This window comes from Saccopteryx bilineata, chromosome 1, assembly GCF_036850765.1.
Source record: "Saccopteryx bilineata isolate mSacBil1 chromosome 1, mSacBil1_pri_phased_curated, whole genome shotgun sequence".
Classification (NCBI taxonomy): domain Eukaryota; kingdom Metazoa; phylum Chordata; class Mammalia; order Chiroptera; family Emballonuridae; genus Saccopteryx; species Saccopteryx bilineata.
In genome coordinates this window covers 313,079,322-313,103,263 of record NC_089490.1, presented here as the reverse complement: position 1 = coordinate 313,103,263, position 23,942 = coordinate 313,079,322, and the positions used below count along the sequence as shown (strand labels likewise).

The 23,942-nt window shown below is 35.6% G+C and overlaps 1 protein-coding gene across 1 annotated transcript in view; it reads right to left on the bottom strand.

The window, feature by feature from the left end:
- Window positions 1-23,942, bottom strand: part of GUCY1A2 (guanylate cyclase 1 soluble subunit alpha 2) — a 323,767-nt gene that overhangs the window by 214,902 nt on the left and 84,923 nt on the right. The window contains exon 4 of the mRNA XM_066247582.1: window positions 21,019-21,737. Within this exon, the coding sequence (XP_066103679.1) occupies window positions 21,019-21,737 (719 nt within the window). The remainder of the gene's footprint in view (window positions 1-21,018; window positions 21,738-23,942) is intronic.

The following is a 23,942-nucleotide window of genomic DNA, read 5'->3' as shown; positions in this document are numbered from 1 at the left end:
TACTCATTCCCTCACAAAATAAAAATACATTGTTAAACATGATCAAAGAAACTGAATCATATTTTTCAGGTATGGTAAAAACAGATCTATCTGTAAGAGTTCAGAGTTTTTAACCACCTATATACTAGAATGTGAACACTAGCTTTATATTTTCTATTACTAAGTAAGCCTAAATAAAATTAGTTAAAGACTCATATACTCATGACTTGTTTACAATTTCAAGATTTCCTAACAGTTTAATTTCATAAATGCTGAAAAGCATAAATATATAGCTTTCTAATAAAGCACTCCTATAAATTGTAAATGTTTTAAAGACAGCTTTTACTATGTTTATCTATTCATAATAGAGCACAGAAAACAAGTTTTTATTGTATTTTGGGGAATGAAAATTGGCTGCTAAACTTGGAAAAAAACAAATATAGGTAACATTTCAAAGTACTTTATTGAATTGAATTTTGGAGAGCACAATGCACTAAGTTTCAGAAGAACTGTTAAATAGGAGTACAGCTTTTACAAATCTCTACTTCACAAATTCATTAGTTTTTCAGATTAAACCATATCCCCTATGAAAATAAAATGGTATAAATATTTTTCCTCATAAGAGCATAAAAAGTCTACAATTTGAATACTACTCTTATTCCCTGAAAATAGCATTATAAGAATAATGTGCTCATTCACTCCTGAACATATTTGGATCTCCTGTCTGAATGTCCAATAAAATATCTCTAAGAGGTAGTGATTCAATCTCTTTTAAAACCCAAGTACTGTGTAGCTCACTAGCTCAAAAGGCAACTCTCGATTTTTTCATATTTCTAACAGTTGGAAAGTTTCCCTTAATCCTAAATCAAATCTACTTCCTTATAAATCTCTTCTTGGATCCTATTTTTGCCTTCTGAAACAAAATAGAATAAAAAATATCCCTCTTCTACTTGATTAATATTCAAATAGTTGCAGGTAGCTTTCACTTCTTATATTTTCATTCACACTTAAAATGGTACCAGGAATATTGAAAGATCTGAGTGTTTGTATATATACAGACATATATACAGGGTTGGGCAAAAGTAGGTTTACAGATGTGAGTATGCAAAAAAGTTTATTCTTCTATTATTATTTATTTATTATTGTATTAGTTTCCATACTAACAATTGTAAACCTACCTTTTGCCCAATCTTTATATACACGCATGCACACACACGTATGCATATATATGCTCTTTAAATACTAAACCACACTAAGAATAAATAATATTAAAATTTAACAAAGAGATTAAGGCTTACTCAAAAATAAAGATTAAATAAAACACCCCACAGAATGTAAGATAAGTTTGGTGGTAAAGCTGAAGGAAACAACAAATATATTTGTGGAAGTCAGAAAATGTGATGTTCATTTGTGCCAAGAAAATGAGCGAGGACAAGAGGCCCACTGGCCATAGAATTAGCAAAAGAAACAAGTTCAAAAAGGTGTGGATGTGAGAAAAATGAGTCAGAAATGACTCCAACTCTGCGTGACATGAATAAACTTGTCATTAACTTAGATGGAGAAGACTACAGATGAAACGAGTTTGGGTAAAAAGATCCATTGAGCTCTGAGCATTTTATATTTAAATACCCTTTTAAATATCCACACAGAGGTATCTCAAAACAACTGGATATATTTGGAGTTTAGAGAAAATAAAAAAAAACCTCTTATAAATGAAAGATTTTTATTTTTTTGCAAAGTAAAAAATAAAGTTAAATTGCTCAAAGTCACTCAGCTAGTAAATGACAGAGATATTTGAATTTGTGAAGTTCTGCTCCAGAGATTAGATTCTTAATCACACACAATACTGCCTCTCAACACTACTTCTGTGCATATTCAGGGGAAGATGCTGAACAAAGACCCATGTGGAGCTAGTTGTTTCCATCAGAATCATAACAAACACCATCACAAAACACACTTTAAAAAGAAAAGCTTAGGCCCTGGCCGGTTGGCTTAGTGGTAGAGCGTCAGCCTGGCGTGCAGGAGTCCTGGGTTCGATACCCGGCCAGGGCACACAGGAGAAGCACCCATCTGCTTCTCCACCCCTCCTCCTCTCCTTCCTCTCTGTCTCTCTCTTCCCCTCCCGCAGCTAAGGCTCCAGTGGAGCAAAGTTTGCCCGGGCGCTGAGGATGGCTCCATGGCCTCTGCCTCAGGCACTAGAATGGCTCTGGTTAGAGCAGAGCAAAGCCCCAGATGGGCAGAGCATCGCCCCCTGGTGGGCATGCCGGGTGGATCCCAGTCGGGCACATGCGGGAGTCTGTCTGACTGCCTCTCTGTTTCCAACTTCAGAAAAATACAAACAAACAAACAAAAAAAAAAAAGAAAAGAAAAGCTTAAATCATGATTTAAAAGCTGTTACAACAAGCAAGAATTAGGTTATGACCTGAATTCTGAAACCCAAATACCAAATCTAAGAATCTTTGAAGAGTAAAATCATAGTTTAATAATAGGAGAAAAGAAAATTATTGTGATTGAATTATTGTACCATGCCTCTGATATCTTTTTCTGTCCTGAATACACTTCAGGAAGTCAGAGGCAGTTACTATGACCACCTAAGCTATCTTCTCAACACATTGAAAACAGTAGCAGTAATAATCTGGAATCCTCAAATGAATATAGGTTTGTGGTTGCTAAGATAACTTGCGCATTCTCTTAGGTGGTGCATCTTGCAGTGTTGTCATAACAACACTGACATGTCAATGTTTTTCTAATGTTCTTGGAGACCTCAAGTGGTCCACAGAGTTCAGTTGCTGCTCAGAGAAGAAGAAATAAAGTCTAAAATACGGGCCTTGTGGTTCAGCTGCAACTGCCAGGTTACCGTATGGCCACATAAAAATACATATATACCCAGAAATACACCTGTCATTCCAAACTAAGCTATGAATACAAAGCATAAAGCTTAGTGTAAGAGATGGGAACACTGAAATATATAAATAGTATTGACTGATAAAGGCTACACTTACATCAGAATTTTCTGAACAGAAGTTTCTCCATAAATATTTTTTACAGAAGAGTAAAAGATTATACAAAATTACTACATAGGAAGTAACAAAGGTGGGGGCACCACATGTGTTAAAATACGTTGGACTGCTATTGAGTAATCAGAGAAAAGATTAAGCAAACAAAAAAATAGTTAAATGTACTACTAAAATAAATCTGAGAAAAATAAATGGTAAAGACTAAATTGGCACATATTATTAGAAAAACAGATTTTAAAAATTTAATTATCTATACCTTCATAACTAATGAGATTTGTAGGAAAAAGTAAAAATAGGTAAACTAAAAAGTCATTGGTAGATATTTCAGAGTATTAATAATAAAAATAGTTTTCCCCTTAATGTTCTACACTTTCCAAATTTTGTAAAAAGTATAAATTTTTATGATAAAAACTCAAAAGGAATACAATAACAGATTGAAAATATGTGATTAAAATCTTTAGTAGGTACAAAAAGATACCGTTTTATTTTATTTTTTTAAAGGAAGAAAAAAAAGAAGAAATTAAACTGATATGTGAGGACACAAAATGTGTCTTAGTGTAATGAAGTCACCACTTTAGGAATCCTATCAGAGCCAGAACATAAGAGAAATGCATGAGCCTTATATAATCTTTTAAAAAGGCCACATGCCTTTTTTTTTATTTAGAAATTTAATTTAATGAGGTAACATCCGTCCACAAGAACAGAAAGGTTTCAGGTAAACATCTTTATAGCACTAAACTGTTTATTGCATTGTGTGCCCATCACCCAAAGTCAAGTAAATTGTCCATCGCTGTATATTTGGCCCTCTTTACTCCGACACTCCCCTACCCCCTCCCTCTGGTAACCACTTCACTTTTGTCTATGTCCATGAGTCTCAGTTTTATATCTTACCTAAGTGTGAAATCAAATAGTTCTTAGCTTTTTCTGATTTACTTATTTCACTTAGTATAATGTTCTCAAGGTCCATCCATGTGGTCAAAAATGGCAGTATATCATCATTTCTTATGGCTGAGTAGTATTTCATTACTGTATATATGTACCACATCTTCTTTATCCAATCCTCTATCCAAGGACAAGCTGTTTCCATGTCTTGGCCATCATGAATAATGCTGCGATGAAAATGGGGGTGCATGTGTGTTTGCATACAAATGTTTTTGAGGTTTTTGGTAGATACCCAATAGAAGGATTGCTGGGTCATCTGCTAGCTCTAGTCTTATTATTTTGAGGAACCACCATCCTGTCTTCCATAGCAGCTCTACTAGTTTACATTCCCACCAGCATTGAGTGACGAGTCCTTTTCCTCCACAACCTCTCAATCACTTCTTATTACCTGTCATGTTGATAACAGCCAATCTAACAGGTGTTAGGTGGTATCTCATTGTAGTTTTGATTTGCAATCCTCAAATAGCTAATAAAAAAGAGCATTTTTTCATATATCTGTTGGCCATTTGCATGTCTTTCTGGGAGAAGTGCCCATTCAAGTCCTCTCCCATTTCTTAATTGGATTGTTTGCTTGTTTGTTGCTGAGCTCTGTGAGTTATTTATATATTTTGAATATTAATCCTTTATCAGAGCTGATGTTTGTATATATCATCTCCAATTTGATTGGCTGCCTTTTTGTTTTATTGTTGGTTTCTTTTGCTGTGCAGAAACTTTTTAGTTTGATTTAGTCCCATTCATTTATTTTTTACTTTACTTCCCTTGCTTTTGGGGTCAAATTTATAAACTGTTTTCTATTGCCATGGGTCTAAAACAAGATTTAGTACCTATGTTTTCTTTTAGGTAATTTATTGTTACATTTTATATTTAGGTCTTATATTTAGGTCAACAAAACTATCTTATATTTAGGTCTTTAATCCATTTTGAATTAATTTTTGTACAAGGAGACAAACTGTAGTCAAGTTTCATTCTTTTGCATGTGGCTTTCCAATTTTCCCAGCACCATTTATTGAAGAGGCTTTCTTTTCTCCATTGTGTGTTTTTGACCCCTATGTTAAAGATTATTTGCCCATATATATGTGGTTTCATTTCTGGGTAGTAGATTCTGTTCCACTGGTCTGGATGTCAACTTTTCTGCCAATAGCAAACTTTTTTTTATTATCATGGCTCTATAGTATAATTTGAAGTCAGGTAGTGTGACACCTCTGGCTTTGTTCTTTTTTTTTCTCAGAATTGCTTTGGCTATTTGGGTTTTTTTATGGTTCCATACAAATTTGGTAATTTTTGGTACTATTTCTTTAAAAAAATGACATTGGGATTGTAATAGGGATTGCATTAAGCTTGTATATTGCTTAGGGTAATATGGACACTTTATGTTGATTCTTCCAATCCACGAACATAGAATATTTTTCCATTTCATTAAGTCTTTTTTGATTTATTTCAATAAAGCTTTGTAGTTTTCATTATACAGGTACTTCACATCCTTTGCTAAGTTTATTCCTAGGTATTTCATTTTTGTTGTTGCAATTGTAAAAGAAATTGTTTCTTTCCATTCATTTTCCAAGGTTTTATTGTTGGTATATAGAAAAGCAGTAGACTTTTGTATATTAATTTGACATTGAGTGACTTAACTGTATTTGTTTATTGTTTCTAATAGTTTGTCAGTGGACTCTTTAGGGTTTTTTATATACAGAATCCTATCATTTGCAAAACGTGATATGTTTACTTATTCTTTCCCAAAAGAAACTCCTTTTATTTCTTTCTCTTGCCTGATTGCTCTCTCTAAGACTTTCAGAACTATGCTAAATAAGAGTAGTCAGAGTGGGAGTCCTTGTCTTATTCCTAATTTTACAGGTAAAGCTTTTAGTTTTTCACCATTGAGTATAATATTGGCTAAGGGTTGTCACACATGGCTTTTATTATATTGAGGAACTTTCCTTCTATACCCATTTTTTAAACCATAAAATGGATAGTGTATCTTATCAAATCCCTTTTCTGTATGTATTGATAGTATCATATAATTATTGTACTTTGTTTTGTACATGTATTACATTGCATGATTTGAGTATGTTGAACCATCCTTATACTCCTGGAATGAATCTCACTTGATTGTGATGTATTATTTTTTTAATGTATTGTTGTATTCAATTTGCTAGTATTTTGTTTAATATTTTTGCAATTGTTTTCATTAGAGATACATATTGATATGTAGTTTCCTATTTTTGTATTGTCCTTGCCAGGTTTTGGTATCAGGGTTATATAAGTCTCATAAAATGTGTTAAGAGAGTACTGATCCTTCTTCAGTTTTTTGTTAGACTTTAGAGAAGGCTAGGTACCAAATCTTCTTTGAATGTTTGGTAGATTTAACTAGTGTAGCCATCTGGTGCTGAACTTTTATTTTGGGAAAGTTTTTCGATAGTTGTTACTACTTCCTTCCTGCTTATAGGTCTATTAAGGTTTTCCACTTCTTTGTGCCTCAAGATAGAAATATTGTATAGTTCTAGAAACTCATCCATTTCTTCTAGATTGTTGAATTTGGTGGCATATTGTCTTGCATAGTACTCTAGTATGATTCTTTGTATATCTATAATATCTGTAATAATTTGTTCTCCTTCAGTTTGGGTTTTGCTTATATAAGTCATTTTTCTTTTTTCCTTTATGAGTCTAGTGGGGGGACTGTCAATTTTACCTTTTCAAAGAACCAGCTCTTTCTTGAATTATTTTTCTAGTTTTTTGTTTTCTACCTATTTCATTTAGTTGTGCTCTAATTTTTATTGTTTTTTCTGCTAACTTTGGGTTGCTTTTGTTCTTATTATTCTAGTTCTTTAAGTTGTAGTATAAGATTGTTTACTTGGGATCGCTCTTGTTTCTTGAGAAAAGTTTGTAATAATAAAAACTTTCCACATTACTACTTTTGCTGCATCCTTGAAGTTCTGATATGGCGTGTCATCATTCTCATTTGTCTGTATATATTTATCTTTTGATCTCGGTTTTTATTTCTTTTTTGACTCAGTCTTTTTTTAAAAGCACATTGTTTAATTTCCACATTTTTGTTGGTTTCTTTACTTCCATTTTGCAGTTGAATTCTAATTTCAGAGCTGTATGGTCAAAGAATTTCCTTGGTATAATTTCAGTCTTATTGAATTCAATGAGGCTAGTTTTGTTGTCCAGCAAATGGTCTATCTTTGAAAAAATTCCATGTGCACTGGAGAAGAATTTATAATTTGATGTTCTGGGATGAAATGTCTTATAAATGTCAATTATGTCCCTTTGGACCACTGTGTCATTTAAGGCTGATACACCTCTATTTATTTTCTGGTTTGATGAGCTATCCAAAACTGTCAAAGGTGTGTTGAGATCTTCAAGTATGATTGAGTTTTTGTCTGTTTCTATTTTTAGATCAGTTAGTAGACTTTCATATATGTTAGTGCTCCCTGATTCGGTGCATACATATTAAGAAGTGTTCTGTCTTAATGATGTAGTATCCCCTTTATCATTATGAAATGTCCATCTTTCTCTTTGTTGTCTTGAAGTTGGTACTGTCAGATATAAGTACGGTTACACCAATTTTTCTTTGGGTATTATTTGCTTGTAGATTCACTTTCCAATTTTTTACTTTGAGTTTACTTTTGTTGTTGCTACTTAGCTGTGCCTCTTGAAAGCAGCATATGGTTTTCTTTTCTGATCCAGTCTGCTTCTCAGTTCCTCTTTATTGGTAAGTTCAAATCATTTACATTCAGGGTAATGACTGATATATAAGGCTTTCTTATAGCATTTTTACCTTGTTTTCTCATAGTTCTGTGTCTCCTTTGGTTCTTTTCCTTTGTGTTCATCAGTTATTTTTGTTTGGTAGTATTCCATACTTCTTTTCTCTGTTTCCTCTTGTTTTAAACTGTGTATTTTGGTTTTGGTTTTTTTGTGGGTGATTACCATTAGGTTATTGTGCAAAAAAAAAGTTTCTTATACAATGCTTCTGACCTTCATCCTCTTTTGCTACTTCAGACTTTATCCCCTCCATTTTTATATTTTTGTTGTCAGAGATGATCTTTGTTTATAGACTAACCCCTTTGAGTATCTCCTGAAGTGGGTGTTCTCTGAGGATAAATTCCCTTAGCTTTTGTATATCAGGAAAAGCTTTATTTCTTCTTCATATTTAAAGGATAACTGACAGATTTCATATTCTTGGGTAGTAATTTCTCCATTTCAATACTTTGAGTGTCTGAGTCCACTCTCTTCTGGCTTTTAGAGATTGTGCTAAAAAGTCTGATAATAAACTGATGGGTTTTTCTTAATATATTATTTTCCTCTTTTCCTTAGCTGCCATAAAGATTCCTTCTTTGTCATTATTCTTTAACAGTTTTAATACAATGTGCCTTAGAGAAGACCTCTTTGGGTTGAGGTAACTAGGTGTTCTGTTTGCTTCTTTGATTCAAGGATCTGGCTTTTTTCCATAAGCTTGGGAAGTTCTCATCAATTATTTGTATGAATAGCCTCTCTATTCCTTTCTCTTTCTCTTCCTTTTTTCTGTTATGCCCATTATTCTTATATTGCTCTTTCTGATTGAATGAGAGAATTCTTTTAGAGAATTATCATTTTTTTAATTCTTGAGTTTCTCGCTTCTACCCTCTGCATCATCTCTAGTTGTCTGTCTTCAATAACACTGATTCTATCCTCCATCTGGACAGATCTTTTAGCTAGACTTATTAATTCATTTTTAAATTCATTTACTGAGTTCTTTATCTCCAGAATTTCTGCTTGGTTCTTTTTTAAAGTTTCCATCTCTTTGATGAAGGACTCATTTTGTTAATTATTATTTTTTTTAGTTCATTAAATTGCCTATTCATGTTTCCTCTCATTTTGTTAAGTATTTCAAAGTCTCAATGTTGAATTCTCTGTCATTCTAAGTTTCCATGTGATTGAAATCAGTTTCTGGAGATTTTCCATTTTCTTTCTGAAATGTGTCTCTTTCTTGGTTATTCATGATATTAGAATGAGGTTTCTCTGCTTAGATGACCTATGAGAGTGGTATAGCACTTGCAAGAGGTTTTTCTATTATTTTCCAGAAGGTGGCACTGGATTACAAATTTCAGCTCTACAATCCTCAGTCTGACTGTAGTGATGCTGTAGCTGCAACAATAGAGGCAGGGCTGCATCTGAGATGCTGGAGGCAGAGTGGGCTGTAGGATTTTTTGCCTTCTTTTTTCTTCCTCCCAGCAATGGTGATCTTAGGACTCCATGTGTTCTTCCCTGTGTCCTGACAGACCAGGGACCAGACAGAGAGTACCCCTATTCTTCAGAGAAATCAGTGTTTCTGCAGAATTAGTTCTAGAGTATGTCACTGTTACTCTCTGTACTCTGCAAAGGGAAGGAGGCAGGATCTGGGAGGTTTGGGAGGCCTTAACTTGTATTTCTGTCCCTCTACCAAGTGCAGGCTGTAAGCAGAACATGGGAGCATTGTCAATGTCCCAGAGTTTCATCTTCTGCCCTATCCCCATGCTCAGTACTCCTCAGAGTGCCCCCCAATTTCTCCCCTCCTCCCGGGAGACAAAGACTCAGACACTCAGGATTTCTCCCCTCTCTGTAGTCCTGCCACAAGTACTCAACACCAGGGTTTGCATCCTCATCTTTTGCCCGCCCCCAGTCCCTACCTTTACTTGATTCAATGCTCACATCTTTCAGACAAGCCTGTGAGCCCATTTGGGTTTCTATGTTACAGCTGTTCAAATTTATAAAATTTCAAGGGGGGAGATCAAGGGTATTTCTCATGCTACCATTTCTCTGACATCCCATTTTTTTCAGCAAGCTATTCTCTGCCCAATTAATCTCTTCAACCATTGAAACCAGTCAGTCTCTATTACATCAACATGTTTTATATCCTTCATAGGAATAAAGAGGAATAACAATACAATTAACAACTAACTTCTCATTATAAACAATAGAGGCCAAAGAGAGCAAATTGTATATTCAAATTGCTAGGGAATATTGTTAACCAAGAATTCTATATCCAGAAAAATTATCAAAAATGAAGGTAAAATAAAGACATTCCCAGATGAACAGCGTAATTGAACTTCTTGATAGTAAATGTACTGTACATGACATATTAAAGGAACTCCTTCAGGTTGAAAGAAATATATGAATACATTAGAAGAAATAAAAAACACTGGTAGTGGTAAATATGTGGATAAGTATATAAGAATGTATGTACATACTTTAATATATTGTCCTTTCTTTTCCTAATTCCTTTTAAAAACCCCATATATATCATATAATTATAAATGTATATTATATATGCAATTATTATATATAATTGGGCTTATAACAGGCAAATAATATCACAAAAGAGAGGGGGAGAAGAAGGAAGAAGAAGGATAGGAGGGAGGGAATGGGATGTTGAAAAGAAACAAGAAAACTGTCTCAACTCTCAGACTACATTGCCATGTACGTTAAAAGTCCTCAAGAATCTATTGAAAAAAAACCTGCATTTTTATCTATCCTATAATATTAAACTATTCTAATCTGAGTATAATAAGGTCACAAGACTCAAGAGTAATGTACAAAAATAATTTGTATTACTAGCCCTGGCCAGCTGGCTCAGTGGTAGAGCATCGGCCTACTGTGTGGATGTCCCAGGTTCAATTCCCAGTCAGGGCACACAGGAGAAGCACCTACCTGCTTTTCCACCCTTCCCCCCTCCTTTCTCTCTATTTCTCTCTTCCCCTCCCACAGCCAAGGCTCCAATGGAGCAAAGTTGGCTCAGGCGCTGAAGATGGCTCCATGGTCACCACCTAAGGCACTAGAATGGCTCTCATTAAAACGGAGCAACACCCCAGATGGGCAGAGCATCGCACCCTAGTGAACATGCCTGGTGGATCCCAGTCAAGCACATGCAGGAGTCTCTCTGCCTCCTCGCTTCTTACTTCAGAAAAATAAAAAAATTAAAAATTTAAAAATTAAATAAATAATAATTTGTATTCTTATGTATTAATAAAATAGATCTTTTTTAATTTTATTTATTCGTTTTAGAGAGGAGAGAGGGGGGAGAGAGAGAGAGAGAGGAGAGAGAGATGGGGGAGGAGCTGGAAGCATCAACTCCCATATGTGCCTTGACCAGGCAAGCCCAGGGTTTCGAACCGGCGACCTCAGCATTTCCAGGTCGACGCTTTGTCCACTGCACCACCACAGGTCAGGCAATAAAATAGATCTTTTAACATTCCATTCATAATATCATTAAGAAATAAAAATAGCCTGATCTTTGGTGGCGCAGTGGATAAAGGTCAGGCAATAAAATAGATCTTTTAACATTCCATTCATAATATCATTAAGAAATAAAAAGAGCCTGATCTGTGGTGGCGCAGTGGATAAAGTGTCGACCTGGAAATGCTGAGGTCGCCGGTTCGAAACCCTGGGCTTGCCTGGTCAAGGCACATATGGGAGTTGATGCTTCCAGCTCCTCCACCATCTCTCTCTCTCCTCTCTCTCTCTCTCTCCCCTCTCTAAAATGAATAAATAAAAAAAATTTTTTTTAAAAAGAAATAAAAATAGATTTAAGAAAGAGTGCAAAACCTGTACACTGAAAACTAAAACAATTTTGACAAAAATTAAAGCTCTATGTGAACTGAGAAAAGTATCTTTATGAAATGAACAATTTAATATTAACACAGCAATTCTTTCTAAAATGATCGATAGATCCAGTGCATTTCCTACCAAAACTCTGAAAGCCTTTTTAGAAATTGGCAAATGGATTCTAAAATTTATGTGTAAATGTAAAGAACCTATACTAGCTAAAATAATTTTGAAAAAGAACAGACTTGGAGGACTTAAAATACCCAATTGCAAAGCTTAACTTTGATATGGTAATCAAAACACTGTATTATCAACATAAAACTAGATATTTTTTAAAACTGACAGAAATAGAAAAGTTAGGGAGTATTTTATGGTTATTAATTTTTGACAATGTTACAAAGGCAGTAAGTGGTAAAATGACAGTTTTCTCAACAAAAAATACTGAGATAATTGGATGTCTATATGCAAACAAACAGTAAAATCTTAGCTCCTCCTGGCATAGACAAAAGATGCCTGAAAGTAGATCACAAACCTCACTGTAAGAACTAAAATCATAAAACATCTAAAAGAAAATAAAGGAGAAAATCTCTGTAGTCTTGAGTTACAAATATTTGTTAGATATCATACCAAAAGCATGACCCACAAAAGAAAATATTGGTACTATCAAAATTAAAACTGTTCTTCAACACACAGTAACTACTCTTGGAATTAAATGTAATATCCAATATATTTATTTTTAAAAATACAATTAAATAGTAGAAAGACAACACAATTAAATACGGGCAAAACACTTGACTAGAACGTATAACCATAGAAATTATACTAATAGCTACTAAGCACAAGAAAAGAAGCTTAAATCATTAGGCACTGGGGAAATATAAATTAAAACCCAAGATACCACTTTACACCCACTAGGATGGTTATGATCAAAATGTAGCAATATCTAGTTTGGTGAGTATGTGAAGAAATTTGAACTTTCCTACATTGCTGGTCAAATGAAGAATGACATAGCCTCTTTGTTAAACAGTATGTCAATTTCTTTAAAAAATTAAACATTTACTTACCATATGACACAGCAATTCTGTCCTAGTAATGTACCCAAGAGAAATGGAAATATATTCAACACAAATAGTTGTATGCAAATATTCATTGCGACATTACTCATAATAGCCACAATCTAAAAACAATCCAGTGTCCATCAACTGATGAATGGGTTGGGGAAAAATGGTATATCTATGTAGTACACTACTGTTCATATATGCAACACTATGAATAAACATAAAAAACATTATGCCAGACAAAAAGACTACATATCTGTATGATTACATTTATAGAAAAAGCCTAGAAAAGACAAAACTACACAGATGAAATTAGGCCAGTAGTTGTCTGCGGTTGGGAATAGGAGCAGAGATTAACTGCAAATAGGTACAGAAAACTTTTGGGGATAATAAAGTCTTCTGAAAATGTATTATTGTAATACTTGTACTATTATATATATTTACTATAAATTATTTCACTGAATACTTACAAAAATGTTAATGTGAATAAATAAAACACCATTAAAAAAGATGAAGTAGACAATGCATTCAAAACAGCTGTTTGGTTTTTAATTTATTGATAATTAAGTTACCAGCTTTTTAAAAAAAAATGATTCTAAGTTAAAAAGGAACAATTAAGGATATCTTGAAATAATTTTTAACTACAGGGGCTCACTTTCACCCCCATCAGAACCTACAACACTATAACTAAACAATGTCTAATTTCCAGTAGGCGGTACCTCCTTCGTAAATTCAGGGCTATATATTTCCTGCTAACAAAAATTTAAACATGGCCAAATGTGTGTCGTAAGCATGAGGATCACTGTAAGAAATATATAATTCACTATATAGTACTCATCTACCTTAGCCTCTGACTATACAAAATATAGTAACTAAACAGTAAAATAGCATGATAACATTATAAGCATTAAAAAATCAAGAGAGAGCCAGGATGAAACTCAGTAATATCTGTATCAGAATGTCAATATGTCTAACCTGTGTTTAAAGGCAGTTTATGGTCAGGTAATAGTTCTAGAGAAAAATGAACAACACAAAAATTAGTACTAAAAAATCTCATTTATAATTACAAGAGCAAAGCAAATTCCATAAATTTTTAATGAAGTTACATCTATATTCTATAATGCAAATTCATAGAGAAAGCTCTAATGTCATTTTGTCCATCACTAAAATTTTGTTCAATATTTGAATTTTTTAATAAAATATTATGACCTATACAAAGAAGAAAAGCTCACATTTTCTTAAATTAAATTCAAGTTGAAATCAAATAGTGTCTTCTGACAGATGAAACTTGTCTTTCAACACTGTCATTAGGTATGGTAAGATTAATAAACATATTTAAACTTTCAATTATCAAGTCAGAAAAAGTTGGGCATGTGCCTTAGAAAAGATAAAAAAGCACTCCGAAAATTGATTTGACCACAGAGATCAGAGGTTAATTCTTCCCTTATTCTTTGAAAAATTTTTCCCAGCATTTGTTTTACAGCTTCTAATTAATAAGACAAATACAAGGATATTTCTGGGGACTGAAAAAGAAATTTGTTGTTAGGGCTTTTCCTCAGTTCCCCAACCTGAGAACTGAGTAAAGATGAATGACAGTGCTATTATTGTGTCATAGGGATGATGTACTTCTAACGCTGGACTCCCTCCACAATGTTATTAAAGTTCTTTGAAGTGTTGCTACTAAGAAAAATAAATGTCAAAAGAGCTCACGTTATTTACTGTTTCTCAAAATCCATTGCTGGTTCAGGTTGTACCTACACTAACAAGTCCATTTTATTTCCAAAGGCACTGGTGCAGCAAAGCACTGGAATAAATAAACATAAAAGATATTAGTAGACACAGGTGATAAAAACTTGGTTCCAAACTTTAGTAAATCTTAAAGGGACACTAGGAATTTTACACAAGGTAGTCTAAAGCCCTGGCTGGGCTCAGTTGGTTAGAGTGTCATCAGGATATGCCATGGTTGCCATTTCAATCCCCAGTCAGGGAACATATAAGAATCAACCAATGAATGCATACATAAGTGGAACAGCAAATCAATGTTTCCCTCTCTCTCTCCAATAATAAAAACAGTAATAAAATAGTCTACATAAAAAGCAGATCCAAACAGAGTTCCCATAGAAAAAGTTTAAAAAATGTTCCAGTCTTTATTAAGAAGACAAGAAGCGGAGAACAAGTCACATTTTGGTAAGATGTTAGGTATGCTTGTTATTTCTCTAAAATTATTAAACCTACTATCACCTCCAGTACTTCTTTCTAGAATGTAATAAGTGAAGAGGAAAATGGATAGGAGAAATGTTACCAGTAAAAAGAAACAATAATAATAATAATGGTAGAAGTGATAATATGAACATTTATTTAACACTTAACCAAGAGGCCGAAGATGTAATGAGAATTTTACATGGAGTAAGTCATTTAATCTTCACAAGTACTTTCTGAATTATTTGACAATATAACTGTCAGAGAACCACTTTAATATAGTGTTGATAAGAGAATGAGCTCTCTACAGTAAAAAAGTTGGATTCCCTTGTGCCTCTCTTTAAAAATGCATCTGAATTCATTGGGTTATAGGGATGTTAGAAAGGATCATGATCAACTTATTTCATATAAATTTATATATTGTTAAGGATTATTTGTAAAGGAGTAAAAATGTCAATTATTAGTCTAGGTTCCTTAATTTCCAGATGAATAAATTTGAGGCTCAGCGACTACAGGGACTTACTAAAATCATGATTGTCAGAGATATCTCTCTCCCAGCCTGTTGCCACTGGCCGCACACATGACCTTACAATGCAGAGAAGGAAGCTATGTGGCATTCCTTTCATTTCTAACAGCACTACTATAAGCATGGTCCCTTACATACCAAAAAAAAAAAAAAAAAAGCTTTGGAATCTACAGTGCGTCTATAAAGTCATGGTGCACTTTTGACCGTTCACAGGAAAGCAACAAAAGACAAAAGAAATGTGAAAACTGCACCAAATAAAAGGAAAACTCTCCCAGTGTCATACCTATTCAGTGCAGTTTGATGTGGGCTCACGCACAGAATTTTTTAGGGCTCCTTAGGTAGCTATCCTGTATAGCCTCTACAGACTCGTCACTGACTGATGGCCTACCAGAACGGGGTTTCTCCACCAAACTGCCGGTTTCCTTCAACTGCTTATCCCACCGAGTAATGTTATTCCTATGTGGTAGCGCTTCCTTATAAATGCGCCAATATTCACGTTGCACTTTGGTCACAGATTCGAATTTAGCGAGCCACAGAACACACTGAAATCTCCTCTGTGCCATCCACATCTTGACTGGCATGGCCATGGGCTGCTCCGCTGTATACACAGTTACGTCATCATATGCACATACGCACATGCTGCCACATCATCCTACAGAAACTGGAAAGGTTTTCCTTTTATTTGGTGCAGATTTCACATTTTTATCGTTTTTTGTTGCTTTCCTGTGACCAGTCAAAAGTGCACCATGACATTATGGACACACTGTATGTCACTGAGTCAGGTTTATATGACCAAATGTTAATACCCAACTGCATATCATACTGCAACCAATTTCTTCTTAAACTCATCATGATGCCTTAAAAGATTTATGTGATAAAATTCCAAATTCTCAGAACAATATTAGACTAGAATCACCTGAAAGTTACACACACAAATTAACATGGATTCCAAATTCAGTCTTAATTCCCTATGCAAATTTGTTTTTTTTAAATAATGAACCAATTTATTTATATTTAGTGCTTGAAATTTGATAAGAGAAGATGATAAAAAAGGAACCTGAGCTTAAAGAAAGACAAAAACAAAAATGTCAGATGGGAAACAAAGAAAATTGAGAGAGAATATGTAAGGCACAGAGGATCACTTAGAGAAGATGTAGAGGGGACCAAAAAAATAGAAATCAAAGGTTGGTTAAAGCATCTGGAAGAGTTTATTGTGACCTCAAAATTCTTTTGAGCTAAGCTTGGTCACAAATACTGCATCAGATACCTGTCAGTGACATTCTTGCTTCTTAGTAATCAACCCTTATGTCAATAACTCATTACAACTACAATGATGGGTTTTGTTTCATCAGTATCTCATCCAATTGCTCACAAGCATGCTCCACCACTAGCCACGCAGTTCACCACTGACTGACAACACAAAATGACAAAAAGTCATGGGTTAGCAAAAGCATTACAGTTCATTTTACAAATGATTTTCTGTCATTTGGCTGCATGATTAGCTCTTGTTTTTGTTTCTATTTATTCATTTATTTTTATAGCAAAGAAGGTGGTTCGTAAGTATTAAGTGAATAGCTGAAATAGTAAAATAGCATGAAAGCCTTCACTGTTAGTCTAAGAAATAAATAACATAAATTATTTAAAAATAGCACTTTCTTATCAAAGTCCACTAAAGAATTAGAAACATTAGACAACATGGAGTTATTTATTAAAAAGAACATCTATTGCCTGATCAGGCGGTGGAGCAGTGGATAGAGCATTGGACTGGGATGCCGAGGACCCAGGTTCGAGACCCCAAGGTTGCCAGCTTGAATGTGGGCTCATCTGGTTTGAGCAAAAAGCTCACCAGCTTGGACCTAAGGTCACTAGCATGAGCAAGGGGTTACTTGGTCTGCTGAAGGCCCGCAGTCAAGGCACACATGAGAAAGCAATCAATGAACAACTAAGGTGTCACAACGCGCAACAAAAAACTAATGATTGATGCTTCTCATCTCTCCATTCCTGTCTGTCCCTGTCTATTCCTCTGACTCTCTCTGTCTCTGTAAAAAAAAAAAAAAAAAAAAAAAAGGAACATCTATTATGGAAAAACAATGAATATCAAGGTTAAATTTATAAATAGAAAAATAATTTTTACCCTGATTTTCTTTTTTCCATGTTTTAAGAAACCACAAATTAGGAATTTGGCAACATAATAATTCAAAAATTATTATATTGCTCATCTAGATAAGACTCCATGCCACAATTTATTGACTATGGTTTCTATTTGGGCCAGTTGTAGCCCTCCCAAATATCCCACTCTGGTATACCCAGGTAAGTAAACAGAAATATAAACATAGGGTGACAAGACTGTGATCCTTATTTTAACTAAAAGTCCTGCCTATTGCTTTATTTTTAAACTGCCTCTAACATGTTTAAATTATAATTACATCTTCTCAATGAGCACAGTCCCTTATTACTGGAACTGGCAGGGGACCTTGACATTTGAGTCATCATTTCATTATGTCTATTTCTTACCCTGGTATACAAATTAAATATAAATACAAGCCAGATGAAATAGAGAGGGGGGGAGGGATCTGAAGCAATAACTTTAAATTGAATTAATTTTTCTCAACTCTACCAAAAAATATAAAGCAATTAACATTGGTAATAATATATTCTACTTCAGGCACATTTCCAAAAATATTAACTTCATGCTGCCAAACATTGTACTTTCTGTAAAACAGAACCAATAGATTTAATATTCCCTGTGTTACAAGGAATAATTCCAGTTTTAACACAACTACAAATATGGACAAAAATACTCACTTAACAACTTTCTCCCAATCCAAAGAGCTTCAAAATGGGCACCAATTTTTGAATATACATATATATATATATTGCATATGTGAAAAACATTATTTAAAACATTATGAATAATCAAATAGAAATAACAAAATTTTTCAAATTAAAATATCTAAATGTGTGTGTAAGGCCAGTAGCCACGGCCACCATCACAGCCACCTGGCCCATGCAGGTTCACATTAGATTCGGACAGACGGTAATAAAACAATGGAGCCAAGAACTGGTGGGCCATTAGCTTTACTCCTAGCTTGTACCCGGTGGGCAAGTAAAACACACACTGGGCTCCAAAACCCACTCATTCAGTGCTCACAAAGCTACTGACTTATCTGAGTTTCCTAGAATCAAAGGTTTCTAGCTCACCAGACTTATTCACCTCTGTTCCCCATCTCCTTCTCTCTGCACAAACTGGCTTCTCCCTCAGCACTCCATCATCTTGGCAGCTTCTCCTGGCCTCCTCCATGTGGCCTTTCTCTGCTCTCCTCTCTAATGCTAATCTCAGGAACCAAGAGAAAGCAAGCTCCTGGTCTGCCCCACTTTATAGTGCAGAAACCAACACCTTTAATCCAATATACAAAATAGGGAAGTCTCTAATACAAAGTCACTTATCTGAGGCATAATGGGATTCCTCATGAGAGTGCACCACCCCACATCAAAAAGGGTGGGAAAGGCTTAGTCCCAAAACCAAGCCCCAGTCCCAAAACCCAGCCTGCCCCCAACACACATTAATATAATCACGCCCATCCCAAGCACAAAGGGAAACCAATACCATCACCTGGGTGACGGGCTTCCACGTGGGCACCGCCATCTTTAACAAAGTGAGCATAATATATTTTATCTGCCCAACAGTGTGCAAATCTTCAGGTTTTTCCTTAGATGTTTTCAAATCACTGTACTTATATGATGAAAACAACACTGAATGATTTTTCCTAAATCACCTGATTTAGTAATACTGAAATGTGCATCCTTTTATCTTTCTCAAATATTTTGTTTAAAATTTTTCCATTGAATTAAAAAATTATAAAAATGAATTAATTAGAAACAAATGAGGATTAAAATCATCAAAAATGTCTCTGGCCTGACCAGGTGGTGGTGCAGTGTCTAGAGTGTCAGACTGGGATGCGGAGGACCCAGGTTTAAGACCCCGAGGTCGCCAGCTTGAGTGCGGGCTCATCTGGTTTGAGCAAAGCTCACCAGCTTGGACCCAAGGTCGCTGGTTCAAGCAAGGGGTTATTGGGTCTGCTGAAGGCCCATGGTCAAGGCACATATGAGAAAGCAATCAATGAACAACTAAGGTGTCGCTATGAAAAACTGATGATTGATGCTTCTCATCTCTCTCTCCGTTCCTGTCTGTCTGTCCCTATCTATCCCTCTCTCTGACTCTCTCTCTCTCTGTCCCTGTAAAAAAAAAAAAAGTCTCTGACTCTGTTTTCAGGAAACTATTTCTCTCTCTCTCTCTCTCTCTCTCTCTCTCTCTCTTTTGTTATTGATAACACTCTAGAATGTGTAGATTATTCAGCCACTGAGTTTTTGAATGTTTCTGCAAGCCTATTCATTTCAAAAGCCAACAGATCTCTCAAACTGCTTGGGAACAAGCCTAACAGAACTTCATCTATCTTGATACAAAATATTGAAAAGAATCTCTATTGAAAACTAAGTGTACAATCAAATGTCTACTCTGGCAATTAACATTAGCTTTCCTTTTAATCATTGAAAGTATATTACCGAGTTTAAAATAGTAATGGTTAACTGAATAGACACTTCTCCAAAGAGGACATACAAATAGCCAATATGCATATGAAAATATGTTCAACGTCACTAATCATCAGAGAAATACAAATTAAAACCACTATGAGATACCACCTCACACCTTTCAGAATGGCTCTCATTGAAATAGTAATGGCTCATTTTTCTTTATATTTTATTACTTATTTTAATGTTAACTTTTTTTCTAGAAAATATTCACCTGAGGATATTTGTTTAAATGCAACTATTTTAAGATGTATTTCTGTTGTCTTTTTGTTATTTACTTATAATACATAACCCAGATGTTCCCAAAAGGGTTTCAAAGAAATTCACAATAAAGTTTCTTGGTGTTCACTGTATTCTCTCAAGGAGTATACATGTTCTAAGGAAATGAGTCTTTATTTCAATGCTAAAATTTATTTGAACTCCAGAAATAATCATTTCATTGCCAACTTTTATTTATTTTTTAAATTATTTTTATTTATTCATTTTAGAGAAGAGAGACAGAGAGAGAAAGAGAAGGGGGGGGAGGAAGAAGAAGCACCAACTCCCATATGTGCCTTGACCAGGCAAGCCCAGGGTTTTGAACCGGCGACCTCAGCATTCCAGGTCAATGCTTGATCCACTGTGCTACCAAAGGTCAGGCTCATTTCCAACTTTTAAAAAAGACATGATTCTTCATATTAAGACAAAACTAGAATGTGAACCAGATGTTCCTAGATTATGAAATTGAGAACACAACGTATTCACAGTATAGCTAGCTCCTGACCTACATTTACTTAAGGATGAGGCAAGCAAGTCCCACAATGCTGAAACCAGTCTTACCATTTCTCTCACAGTTTGACTTAAATTTATGGATTTACAGCATCAGATTTTTAATGAGTCTTATCATTTTTGTAATTACTATGGCTAGTATTAATAAATTTCTTCTTTTTAAATGCTAAAATAAATTAATGAAAGAGGCAAACACTATGCAAAATGGCTGGGAATAAGGCCAAATCTTATTACATACATTCAGGGACCAGTAATTTTCTAAATGGCACTTTAAGCTCTCTTGCCTAAATAATTACTAGTATAGCCAGAATGTAATTTACTGAAATAATTATGTACTCTTCTAGTTCCCATCACCCCTCTCAAGTTCATGGCCACTTACCTTGTCTTTATTTTCAGTGCCAGAAGCCTCAGGTTTGGTCCTAATCACAAACGGGGTGGATAGTCGCAGCAGGACCCTTTCAAAGGTGGCATTAATCTTTGGAGAAACAATCTCGAAGCAGTCCTCAAACTTGAGCGCTTTGTGAGTGTCCCATCGGAGCTGCTTCCTCAGCCCTTCCCCCAGCTGAAGGACCAACATGTGGGGGTCAAACATCAAATGGAAGGGGAAGGCTCTGCAGAAGGTGTTGATGCTAATTCTGAGGTCCTCAGGAACTTGGGACGTCCCCTGTGGAAGGTTCTTGGTGATATTAGAATTTTCACATTCTTTGATAAGGAAGGTAAGACAGCTACAGTTGCCTGGGTTTGAGTCGTCAGCACACACTTTCTCATTTGCAACCTGTTCCACTTCCACATCCAGCCGGTAGATCTTCTTCCCTGCAGCCTTAATCATCCCAAGCATCGCGAAGCCCACGGTGTGGTGAGGGTGGAAGTAGTGGAGCATCAGAGTACCTTCAGGGAGCTCTCTGCATAGGAATGATGGGGACTCTTGAGTGGCCTGTTTCCCAAAAGAAGTTCTAATGTGTTCCAACAAAGCATCAAAGCCGTTAAAAAAGTCCTGCAACGTGCCGCCTACAGCTCGAAGGACTCTCTCATTCTCATCAAAGCATGTATTAAAGAACTCCTCACCGAATCTTTCTTGAATTTCTTCAAACTTCAAACCTAGAGGTAAATGGGAAGCAAATGTTAGTGAGAAATATAAGTAATTGAATTTATACCTTTTTAATATTTACCAAAGGAGGTAGCTAGTCAGTGAAACACTTGAGGTCCACAAATTTCCCAACTAGGTTAATGCATTCATTCTGAGTCAGAGAAAGTCAATTTCATCTTCTGGATGATTCCAAAATGTTAATGAACATAAACTCTTTTGTTTGTTTGTTTGTTTGTTTGTTTTTAATAAGTTTTATTTTATAGAGCAGTTTTAGATTCACAGCAAAATTGAGCAGAATGTAGAACATATTTTCTCTGTGCCTTATCTTTCTCCACACACAGCCCCCACCCCCTGCCACTATCAATATAGTGAACTACAGCAGTCCATTTGTTGCAATCAATGAACCTACACAACACAACATTATCACCCAGGTCCATAGTTTACATTAGCATTCACTCTTGATATTGTACTCCTTAGGTTTTGACAAATATATTACAACATATGTCTACCACTATAGTGTCATCCAGAGTAGTTTCACTGTCCTAAAAATCTTCTGTGATGCACATATTTACTCCTCTTTCTTCAAACCCCTTGGAGCAATACTTTTAAAATGCTGCTAATCTAACTTTTCTTTTCAATGTCTTACTCCATTTGCTATAATTCATACAAATAATATATTTTCCTTAATGAGTTCCCTCATTGTTAAGAGATCTTCATACAGGTAGCTATAAGGTATATAAGTGAGGAAAGGCATCAGGTTATCTAGAGTAAATAGAAGAGCTTAAGTTAGAAATCTCAGGGGAAGTACTGTAGGTCAGCTAGACCCGAGGAAGAGACAAAACAAGAAATCAAAATTGGCACAACTGTGGAGTGCTTTGCATACTTTCACCTACAAAAGTAAGAACAGACGAGAGTGGAGTTTCACCAGAGTTAAAGGTTTTTTTTTTTGTTTTGTTTTGTTTTTTCTGAAGCTGGAAACAGGGAGAGACAGTCAGACAGACTCCCGCATGCGCCCGACCGAGATCCACCCGGCACGCCCACCATGGGGCAACGCTCTGCCCACCAGGGGGTGATGCTCTGCCCATCCTGGGCGTCGCCATGTTGCGACCAGAGCCACTCTAGCGCCTGGGGCCGAGGCCAAGGAGCCAACCCCAGCGCCCGGGCCATCTTTGCTCCAATGGAGCCTCGGCTGCGGGAGGGGAAGAGAGAGACAGAGAGGAAAGCGCGGCGGAGGGGTGGAGAAGCAAATGGGCGCTTCTCCTGTGTGCCCTGGCCGGGAATCGAACCCGGGTCCTCCGCACGCTAGGCCGACGCTCTACCGCTGAGCCAACCGGCCAGGGCGAGTTAAAGGTTTTTGTTAAGTTTTCTAAGTTCCAACTCACTCATAGATGTGGCAAAAAACAAAAACAAAAAACAACAACAAAAAAAACCTTCTACCTTAGAGTAATGTAATTATAATGAAAAATACATATATATAAATACATAGAACCACAGATACACACAATGCATTTTGTAGTGATTAAAAACAGAGGCACTGTGATCAAGTAGATCCACCATTGAGGCAAGATTTTGCCACCCTAAAATATGTCTCTTTGTTATGAGGATTATTTTAGGCTTATTATTTCAAGAAACAAAAGACTCAGGAAGGGCTTAGTACCTCCCCTTAACTGCCTAAAATAATTTAGATAGATAGCCTGGTCCAGGAGTTGCTTTCATCAGAGATAACTACAAAGAAAAGAGAGACCAAAGTCCTCTCTGTATCCCATTGTCTCCCCATCACCCAGGAAGTATTTGTTTTTTCCATCTCCATGTAAACTTCCTGCCTCTCCTCTGATGTACTAGACTCCTACCCCTCCCCTTAGTTCAGAACAGCTCAGAAGCCACAATTGCAGACCATCTGTGGGCCCCATATTCTTATGGATTCCTAGTATAGACAATTAAATTGGTTTTTCTGTGAATCTGCCTCATGTCAATCTAATTCTTACACCAGCCAGAAAAACCTAGAAGAATAAAGGATGTTTTTCCCTCCTCAACAGTTAAAATCCAAACATGTAGTTACATATTACTATTCCCTTGCTTAGTCTAGTCTATCTTATAAAAAGGTCCTGAAAATTAGGCAGGACTGGGAAGAGACAAAAAGTCACTTTAGTAGTGTCCTGTTACAGTGCAGAACGGTCTAGGCTGTCTATGGCTTGGTCCGCTATCCCTACCTACTA